Source organism: Vombatus ursinus, unplaced genomic scaffold (assembly GCF_900497805.2).
Source record: "Vombatus ursinus unplaced genomic scaffold, bare-nosed wombat genome assembly UNPS02014818.1, whole genome shotgun sequence".
NCBI lineage: Eukaryota > Metazoa > Chordata > Mammalia > Diprotodontia > Vombatidae > Vombatus > Vombatus ursinus.
Genome location: NW_020954596.1, coordinates 12,631,981 through 12,643,317, shown reverse-complemented (window position 1 = coordinate 12,643,317; position 11,337 = coordinate 12,631,981). Strand labels below are relative to the sequence as shown.

Genomic DNA, 11,337 nt, shown 5'->3' with positions numbered 1-11,337 from the left:
TTTCCTCTTTACCTCGCCATCGGCCCTGCCAATTGGTGAGTTCAGAATGAAGTCCGGAGGAGCGATGACATCTACCAGGGCAACTGCATCATCTTTCAGCTGTTTGAAAACAAAGCTCATAAACTTGGCAGCCCCTTAGGGTCTCTATGGTTACTGGGAGTCCAAGAGCAGCAGCAGAGTTGTTGCCACAACCCCCTGGCAACCAAAGCAGTCACAGACAGATCTGTTACTAACACATTATCTTTTTATTGGCCTGGATAACAGATTCCTTTAGTTTGCATTTTAATATTTTTACCATTTACTTAGCTTCAGTTAGGCCAAGTACACTCATAAAAATGATTTCTTTGCAACTCATTAATTTTTTAAAAACTGTCTTCCTAGTCTTGTCTCTCTAGTAGCCCTTATTTTGTCAGGTCACTTTCTGTTTTAGTTAGAAAAAATATATCAAGAAAAATGGAAGAGAAGATGTTTATGACCAACTGGTAAAGTAATAAAAAGAAATGTCCCATGATCCTCAGTAATGTTTTATTACTCAGTCATTATATACACTATTACTCAAGATGACAAATAAAACCTATATAAGGAGGTCCCCTAGGAATTCCCTTTAAATGCAAAAACATTATTTAAAAATATTTTATTATATGATTAAAATGAATTGCTCTAATAGAAAAAGTGGGGTTATGAATAAATTTTTAGGTCTAGATTGTAACTGCCAAGTTAGTACATAATAATTCAAAAGATTCAACAAATTACATAAGGTATAATGTAATAAATGGAATAAAATTAGATATTCACATTGTTTATTTTTATTCTAAGATTTAAGAAGTTCACATTTTATTTTTGATGGACAGACATACTTGGACTAAAAATAGCAAATAAATATTGTCTTTTTCATTATAAAGAGATGCAACTGAGCTTCCTCTCATCTGTTTTTCTAGCAGTGGGGATGAATTTTTCACTGAGTCACACACAGAACGTTGCCTTGTCTCCTTTATCACTTATAACAGCATAGGTTTTCAAGACTGGAAGTTGGGAGTTAGAGGAACAGTCTGAGACTAGGAAATACAATAAAGCTCACTGGTCCACATGAAAACAGAATCCAAGACCATGGCATAATTTGTAATGGTATTAACTAATGAAGAGCTTTACAAAAATTCCAATAGAAAGCTCAAATTGTATTTGCCTTGCCTATATATTTCTTTTGAAAGAGTTATTCTCAAGTACATAGCATGAAAAGTTAAAATTTTCTTCCTATTTTAAGTTTTATGTAAACAAAACAGTATAGGGTGTAAACTGGGATGTCAGGTTACCCCAAATACTGGCTAGGATTCTAAAATGAAATCTTTTTAAGGAAAACAAAAACATCATCATTAACCAAAAAGTAATTTCATAAGATATATAAAATTGTATGTTTCTTATAAAAATTGTGTTTTGACTTTTTTGTTCAATTCAGAGATTTTTTCATAGACATTTTCTTACTAAGTATAGGCTACACTAAGGTTTTTTTTTTTAAACAATTTGAGAAAGAAGTAAAATCTATATTTGGCCAAATGGCATATTCTTTACAGTCATGAGTAGTACACATATATTTATTCGTGTCTGGGACCCAGGCATAAACCGAAACAAAGAAATCACTCTTTATTTTCATGATAACTACCTTAAAGGAATGAAAAACTTGTGGGATGTCTTGCCAAGCAACCTTTAAAATGGCATTAAATTAAGTGTCACAGTGGATAGAGCACCAGCCGTGGAGTCAGGAGGACTTGAGTTCAAATCTGACCTCACACACATGATGCTCACTAGCTGTGTGCCCCTGGGCAAGTCACTTAACCCCAAGTGCCTCACCCCCCCAAAAAAAGTGTTGGTAGCTATTTATTTTCATTTTTACTCATCAGAATAAAATGATAATAGAATAAAAACTTGTTCTGGAAATTAGATAATTTGATTAATTGAATTTTGAGGCGAATCGAGACTCTTGTTTCAAAACTACGTTGAAAATCTTTAAACGTAAATTAATACATTTTTTTCTGCCTCAGTATAAACTACATTGAAAACAACTTAATTTTGAGAACTAAATAAATTGCACTGCCTGAGAGCATATCATCAAAAGGGTAGTATGATTATAGAAGGGGGGCAAAGCATCTTATAGTAATAAGAACATTGAAGACAGAATCAGGACACCTGAATTAAAATTGCATCTTTGCTATGAAATTGCTGTGTCCCCGTGGCTAAGTAACCTCTTCTCTTTAAGTCTTAATTCTCTCTTCTATACAAGAGAAAGTTGGGCTACAGTCTCTTAAAATCTTTTCCAACCCCACCATCCTGTGATATTTCATGCAGAAGATGAAAGAGTTTGGTCTGAAAATAGTCTCAACTCCCTCACAATCCCCCACAGAGTACCTGCCTAGGACCTGAGAGACTTAGGTTCCTGCCTCAGATGTGTCACTAACCACACTGAATGACCCAAGGCACATCCATTTACCTCTCTGGGCCTCAGTTCCCTCATCTGTAAATGAGGAAGGTTACACTAGATGATGTCAAAGGTCACTTTCAAGCTCTAGTAACTAATGTTCTAAGGACCCTTACCATTCTGAGATTCTTTGTTCTAAGTACCCCTGTAAGGGCCCTCAGCCTTTGTTCTAAGGGCCTAATGTTCTACAATTGTATGAATATTCCATGAACATCAGTTGTGTGACTCAACCACTGATTTAAGCTTCTTTTGTGTAGTTTTATTGTCAATTTCCCTTAAAAGTTAAATGTGTCCAAAGTTCTGGTGAACTGAGGGTTCCATTTGACTGAAATTTACTACATAATGACATTAATACTCAGCATTATAAGTTACTTAGACTCACCTTTGCACACAGGTCCAAAATAGCATCCTTTACCATTTTACCTGCTTGTTCACCAGAAAAATATCCACCTGCAAGTACATAGAGCATACATATATATAGTAACACAAATAAGAATGGATTACATTTTAGAAATTGTCCTTGGTTCTAAATTAAGAGGGTAGTTTTAAAATATTTATGTGAGCCTGAAAATAGTTTTCCAAACTATCAGGCCCACAAAAAGTACTATTTATTCTGCAAAATGTTATTGGCCTGGCCCAGTTAGCAGCTTCATTTTTTATATAACTTAACTTGTCTTTTATTTGTCTTTGTTTTATTAGAAACCATATCAATAATTTCTTCTATTTTTACACTGCTTTATGTTTTCATATCTGGTATAGCATTTGAACCTCACAAAAATCCTATGAGGGATGTAAGGCAGGTTTTACTATTTCCAATTTCCATAGGTTGAAAAAGGTTGAGTCATTTTCATAAAGTCCCTTAGCCTGGATTAAAATCCAGGTCTCCTGATTCCTACTTCAGTGCTCTTTTCAAACAACATTCCTCCCTCAAGGCTATGAAAATTGAAATGAGAGGTTCTTCAATTAGGATCTGTAAGCTTGTTAATTCATATACATACACATGGATATATAGACATACCTGTGTACACACATATATATACATACATACATATGATATATGAATGCATGTATGTATATATATATATATATTGAAAATAGTATTTCAATAATAATTGATTTCTTTGGTAATCCTAGGTATTTTATTTTATGTATTTAAAATAATTATTCTGAGAAAGGGTCCACAGGCATCACCAGACTGCCACTTGGGTCCATGACCCGAGTCTAAATATGTCATACGCATCTCATTCAAGGGTTTCATTTTAAACACATATTTTTGTGAAAAACAAACTAAAAAAAAAGGTTAAGGAGAAAAATTAAAACAATAAATGGGCACTCCTTGGAATAAATGTAAACCATGAAATCCCTTTAGGATCAATCTTGCAGTTAATCTCAACTAACTTTTAATAAATTATTTTGAAGAAGGAATACACAGTGACATCTCTGTGACTGCAAAACACGGTAAGCTAGTTGGGGTAATGAAATTTCAAGCTGACTGGGCTAGACTACAAGAAAACTATATGGCTGTTCGAATAGGCAAACTGTTAGCTAATAATTTTAATGTGCAAGAGTGTATGGTGCAAGGTGATTTTCCACTTATCTATTCCATTTTAAGTCTCACTCTGGTTTGTCTTCTATTCTTGCTGTTTGGTTATTTTTAGAGTGGAATTATAATTTTATTATAGTTAGTGCCCCATATTATCTTCATATCTCATATCTTCATATATCAAACTGAGAGAAGGCCAAAGTGTGAGTGGGTAATACCTACTTAAGCAAAAATGAACGTTGCTGGCTTTTCCTCTCAATGGGAATATTTCTCTTTTGCCTAAAACACAGGTGCTGCTGCTTTTACATCATACAATGAAGGGAAGACTCTCACCTTGATAGAGCACGGCCATGTGCCGACTTAGAGACCACAGTCCGTATAAAGCACTGAGACGTTGCAGGACTGGCTGAAGAGAAGCCGGTGTGCTGGAATGGTGTGTGTATTCATGATACCTCTGTAACACGGTGAGCTCAATGAAAGCAAGAGCGAGGGAATGGCAGTAGTACGCCTTGAAAAAAAAATCACAAAAGAAGGACTTCAGCAACATTCATTCCCCAAATGTATAAAGCACCTATCATGAGCAGTGGATGAGAAGTAGCATAGCAGAGGACAGAGAGCGACCTGGAAGCCAGGGAGACCAAGGTTCAAGTGCTGCCTTTGACTTAAACTGGTTGTGTGGCTCTAGACAAGTCACTTAACCTCTCAGTGCTTCAGGCAACTCTTTAAGATCCTAAATTGCAGAGAAGGCACTGACTTATGTTAGTAAAGAGAGCTTCCTCCTTTGGGAGTTCTCTATCCCAATGAAATCACAGATCCAGTCCCTACTTCCTCTGTGTAATTCATAGACCCTGAGATACAAAGATAAATAAGAAATGGTTCTTGCCCTCCAAGAGTAGACAGTCTAGTTGGGAAGATAAAATATGTACACAAATAGTTATATTACAGATTGTAACTTGGTAAGTGCATAAGAAGGGAAAAGATGGTCTCAGACAGGGAAGAGAATGATAGCAGCTGATGGTATAAGACAAGCTTTTCAGAAGAAAGTGCTATTCGAGATGGTAGGAGAGTATATCTCAGGAACTGAGTATGGTGTGGTGAGTAAAGGAATGGATTTGGGCAATGGCAAACAGGCAATAGTAAGGCTTCAGGGGGGATCTCATATAAAATTCAGATGTGATAACTGAGGAAGCCTTTGGAAACATACTCTAAGAAATGTATTTTAGAAGACATGCTAAAAGCACTTCTAACTAAAATGAAATAGCTTTGAGCCCCAGTATATGATGAGTAACATTACAACAACTTTCATGGGAGACAGAAAACCAAGAGAACCCATCAAGAAGTTACTCAGTTGTAGCAAATGGAACTATGACATCATGCTGGCAATCGTCAAGAACAAAATTAAGAGTGGTACTTTAAAAAGTAAATGGACCACAGGATGCCTGGTGAATGTTTGAAAACATCTTATTGGAAATATATACTAAGGATCAAAAAAACTATGTGATCTAATTGCATGTTAAATGGGTAAAAGGTAACCTAGCAGAAAAAAAGATTACATATATATATATATATATACACACACACACACACACACACACACACACACATAAATATATACATATATTAATGTAAAGATTCCACAGGAACAAGGAATGCCCCTAAAATTGGCAGATCAGGTGTAATAGTCAAGTCAAAGAAGAAAAAAAAAAGAATCACGTAAAGACATCAAAGCCAACAATACAAAGGGAGATGACCTGGACTAGATGATCTCTATGGTCCTTTATAAGTTTGACGTCTACAAATCCATAATTCTAAGACCTTCACTCCAACTTTCGGTATTGTCCTACCTAAATCTCTCTTGTTATCATCTACTGGTTCACTAATCACTGGCCCTCCTTTCTCAAGGAGTTCTATACTTGGCTCACACTCTCCTCTCTTCCCTAACACATAGCCTAATATACTTGGTGACTTCATAATCCTACTTTGATGTTTCCTTGAAAATGGTATCCTCCAAATTCATTAATTTTCTCAACTCCCATGACACACACCAATATAGCCACTGATAGGAGTGCTCATGTCTTAGAGACCTGCTTTTCTACCACTCCAAACCACGTCACTAACTCTTCATTCTGAAATTGCCCTATCTGATCCTAATCTGTGCTTCCATCTCTTCTGCTGATTCATTCCTCGTGGATATTCTTTGTCTCCACAGTGACTTCTAGTCCCTCTACTCCCTCCTTGTTTACTATTCTGTTGTTCTTGTTCTGGCCCTGATTTCCTGTCTGCACAGATCTGACCCAATAGTTACTGAGGTAATTTATGCACTGTCCTTTACACTTAATAAATTAAATTTATCAGACTAAGAAAGCTAAGACATTTGTTATTGTGCAGATGATGATGATGATAACTTTCTCCTTCAAAAAGCAGAGAAAGAAACAAGAGGAATTACTATTTGGTCCTGATTCTGACCAAACCAAAAAAACTAGTTGCCAAAATAGGAATAATAGGAATTTTCAGAGCAAGTGATCATCACAGAGTTCATGATAGAGAAGTTAAAGCCATAGGAACTAATATAATATGTGCTCTTGATTTGAAGAAGTGAGACTTCAAAGGGTTCAGAAAAAGAATAACTAGGATCCAATGGCCTAATATTTTACAGAGGAAGTTGGCCTAGGAGGCACAGTAAAATCTCAAAAAAAAATTCAATTCTGAAAACAAAAGAAGAGATAATTCTGACAAAAAGGAAAAAGAAGAGCTGTCTGAAAACACCAATGTAGACATACAAGGAACACACCAACAAACTTAAATTTAAAACAAAAAAAAACATGTATAGATGATGGAAAAGATCAAATAACTGAGGATAAATACAAGACATTTGACCTGTAATAACTATGTTAGGAGTAGTAAGTCCAAAATAAACTGAAATTGGTGACGGATATTAAGGGGTTTTTCTCGTTTTATTTTAGCTATATTGTGGGCAAGAAGAGGATCAAAGAATGCACTGGATTGTTAAAGGATGATGACCACGTGGAAGATGAAACACTGGATTCACTTCTGTTTCTTTTTCCAAAGAAATTCTTCCTTGGGCTAAGAAAGACAAGATAAAAATCATTAGGAGAGAGTGGAACCCAAGAAAAGTGAGGAGGTAGTCACAAAGCATCTCTTTCCCCTCACAGAACTCAAGTTACGAAGCCCAGATGAATTATATCCTAAGTACATTGAAAGAACTGGCAAATGTGACTGCTGGATTTTTACCAGCAATTCTGAAAAATCTTAGAAAATGGGAAAACTGTCATAAGCTTGAAAAAGAGCCCTTCATACGCACACTCTCATGGGGGCTTCCCAACAATCTTAGAAGTTGGCTATTAACATGTCATCTGAAAGTTGGTTGTCCAAGATTGAAGAATGTATTTTCTCATAGAAAAAGTGATTGTAAAAGCTGATTCACTTCCCACGCTGGCCTACAAAATGAGTCATTTCACCCAAAACATGCCACGGATCCTGCTCTGAAGTGTTGCTTCAACATCAAATCAGAGTGGAGAGGGGGTGAGGATTTCTGAAGGCTCTGTCAAATAAACACAACTCCCAGAGACCCTATCAAACTGGAAAAGGCTCTAGGGGAGACCAGTGAAGGACTGCACCTGGGTCCTCAGAGGATCAGTATGCTAAATGCAGACAAGATCATCACCAAGAGACTAGTCATCAGGTGAAGAGTTTTGACAGCCAGAGTGGTGCATGAACACTGTTTACTAAGGAGTTCCATTCTGCTTGGGTTGAGTTTCCTATGAAGTAGGTACTACAATTATACATATCCACATTTACAAAGATGGAAGCTGGGGATCAGAGAGTTTAAGCGACTTGCCCAGGATCACCCAGCACCATGTGTGCAGCAGAGCCCAGGACAAAAACTCAGGACCTCTGCTCCAGATAGGTGGTTGGTCTTTCTACACTTTCAATTGAAGGAAGATGTGAATCAAGAATTTTTTAAAGGTATTTCACTTTTGGGCAGCTAGGTAGTATAGTGGATAGAGCTCAGGCCTTGGAATCAGGAGGACCTGAGTTCAAATCCAACCTCAGACACTTGACACTTATTAGCTGTGTGACTCTGGACAAGTCACTTCCCCCCGATTGCCTCACCAAAAAGCCAAAAAAAAAAAAAATGGGGTAGCTAAGTGGTACAGTGGATTCAGCACCAGCCCTGGAGTCAGGACTTGAGTTCAAATGTGGCCTTGGATACTAGTTGTGTGACCCTGGACAAGTCACTTAACCCCATTGCCTAGCCTATACATACATACATATATATATATATGTATGTATATGTATATTTATGTATATATAGAAAGGCAGGAAAAGAATAAGCTCCAGTTTCTCTCTGAGTTAAATTTTTGAGTGTATTTTCATTGAGTTTGAGATGAAGTATAATCCCATTATATTGACTCTGAGGAAGAAAATAAAATTTGCCAAACTATCGTAAGACAGAGATACATTAGTCCCATTGGGAAAGCTTCTAGTGCGGATCAAGCAAAGGACTGTGCATGGCTAAGTACAGAGAAGATCATCGCCAGGAGACTGGCTACAATACAAAGACACTCCATGAGTTTCCAATGGCATAGATCATAATGAAACTAGCTTGGCAAGAGTAAAGAAGTAGGAAAGGGGAAAATACAGGAAGTGGAGCAATTCTGGGTGAGGATGAAGCCTAAGGCCAGTAAGGGTGAAGCAGGATGGACATGTCTGTTGTTACAGTTGGAATAGCTGAAAGACTATGAGGTCAGTAAATATGAAAGAAATACTGAATACTGAAATCATGGATGATGATGGTAGGGGAGGTGGAGGCAAAGAAGAAAATGGGGACCCAGGTGACAAAGTTACTAAAGAAGATGGGAAGATATTGACAGATGAAGTTAACAAGAAAGGGGAGAGGTAGTATAAGCAGATGGAGGAGAAGAGTTTATTGAAGATCAAGGGAAGAAAAATGGACTAGAAATCACAATGGGGAGCAAGGACTGGTTGATGGGTGGATTGAAGTATTGTGACATTGCAAGATGAGGGGCTATGGCAAGAGATACAGCAAGAAGGAATTAAAGTGAGGAGAGTGGAGACAAGATGGCAGAGTGCAGGCATCAATCCAGCTGAACTCTCCCAACATTCCACTTTAAAATAACTTCTCAAATCAAATTTTGGAGCAGCAGAAACAAAAAAAAAAAAATCAGAGCCTAAGACAACTTAGGAAGTTGGCAAGAAGTCTGTGACACAAGAGTTGGGTCACAGTCCTCAGTGGTGGTCCTGAGGCAAGGAGGAGTGCTGGCATGGTGGAACTTGTGGTCATGGTAGAGAGGGAATCCTCCTCACAGTTCCAAGGCAGAAAAGAGTGCTTGTGGTCACTCAGAGACCAGAGCACAGGCCAGGAAAGGAGTAAACACCTCTCCTTTGATCATACCACCTTGGAAGAATTGAAAATGTACAAGTCCATAGAAATATCTCTGAAAACAACTGCACAAAACCCCTGATGCTTGGGACAGTATACCCTCCACACTGGAAGCAGAGCCCTACCTTAACAAACAGTTAAAAATTCAAGTAATTGGCTGAGAACATGAGCAAACAATGGGAAAAACTCAGACTACAGAATCTTACTTTGGTGACAAAAAAGATCAAAACACACAACCAGAAGAAGACAATAAAGTCAAAGCTCCTATATCCAAAGCCTTCAAGAAAAATATGAATTGGTCTCAAGCCATGGAAGGGCTCAAAAAAGATTTTGAAAAACAAGAGAAGTAAAGGAAAAATTGGGAAGAGAAATGAGAGTGATGCAGGAAAATCATGAAAAACGAGTCAACAGCTTGCTAAAGGAGACCCCAAAAAATACTGAAGAAAATAACACCTTAATAAATAGACTAACCCAAATGGCAAAAGAGGTCAAAAAAGCCAATGAGGAGAAGAATGCCTTTAAAAGCAGAATTGGCCAAATGGAAAAGGAGGTCCAAAAGCTCACTGACAAAAAATAATTCCTTAAAAATTAGAATGGAGCAAATGGAAGCTAATGACTCTATGAGAAATCAAGAAATTATAAAACAAAACCGAAAGAATGAAAAAATAGAAGACAATGTGAAATATCTCATTGGGAAAACAACTGACCTGGAAAATAGATCCAGGAGAGATAATTTAAAAATTATTGGACTGTCTGAAAACCATGATTAAAAAAAAAAGAGCCTAGACATCATCTTTCAGAAATTATCAAGGAAAACTTCCCTGGTACTCTAGAACCAGAGGGTAAAATGAACTTGAAAGAATCCACCAATCACCTCCTGAAAGAGATCCCCAAAGGAAAATCCCTAGGAATATTATAGCCAAATTCTAGAGTTCCCAGGTCAAGGAGAAAATATTGCAAGCAGCTAGAAAGAAATAATTCAAGTATTGTGGAAACACAATCAGGATAACACAAGATTTAGCAGCTTCTACATTAAGGGATTGCAGGGCTTGGAATATGATATTCTGGAGGGCAAAGGACATAGGATTGCAACCAAGAATCACCTACCCAGCAAAACTAAGTATAATCCTTCAGGGGAAAAAAACAGACATTCAGCGAAATAGAGGATTTTCAAGCATTCTTGATGAAAAAACCAGAGCTGAATAGAAAATCTGACTTTTAAATACAAGACTCAAGAGAAGCATGAAGAGGTAAACAGGAAAGAGAAATCATAAAGGACTTATTAAGGTTAAATTGTTTACATTCCTACACGGAAAGATGATATTTGTAACTCATGAGATCTTTCTCAGTATTAGGGTAGTTGGAGGGAACATATATATATAGATATAGACATACAGATATATAGATAGAAATAGACAGAGGGCACAGGGTGAGTTGAATATGAAAGGATGATATCTAAAAAATAAAATTAAGGGGTGAGAGAGGACTATACTGGGAGAAGGAGAAAGAGAGAGGTAGAATGGAGTAAATTATCTCACATAAAAAAGGCAAGAAAAAGCTTTTATAGTGGAGGGGAAGGGGAGGGAGGTGAAAGGAAATGAATGAATTTTACTCTCATTGGATTTGACTTCAAGAAGGAATAACATACACACTCAATTTGATAAGGAAATCTATCTTACCCTACATAAAAATAGGGGGGAAGGGGATAAGAGAGGGGGGAGATGATAGAAGGGAAGGCAGATTGGTGGAGGGGGTAATCAGAAGCCAACACTTTTGAAGAGGGACAGAGTCAAAAGAGAGAATAGGGGCAGCTAGGTGGTGCAGTGGATAGAGCACCAGCCCTGGAGTCAGGAGGACCTGAGTTCAAATCCGGTCTCAGACACATAACACTTACTAGTT

The 11,337-nt window shown here is 37.3% G+C and overlaps 1 protein-coding gene across 2 annotated transcripts in view; it reads right to left on the bottom strand.

Moving 5' to 3' along the window:
- Positions 1-11,337, bottom strand: part of ACOX3 (acyl-CoA oxidase 3, pristanoyl) — an 81,525-nt gene that overhangs the window by 4,426 nt on the left and 65,762 nt on the right. For both annotated transcript variants that reach the window (XM_027836595.1, XM_027836594.1), the window contains exons 15-17: positions 4,347-4,521; positions 2,853-2,920; positions 13-99 (exon numbers count right to left, since the gene is read on the bottom strand). In XM_027836595.1, coding sequence (XP_027692396.1) covers positions 13-99; positions 2,853-2,920; positions 4,347-4,521 — 330 coding nt within the window. The remainder of the gene's footprint in view (positions 1-12; positions 100-2,852; positions 2,921-4,346; positions 4,522-11,337) is intronic.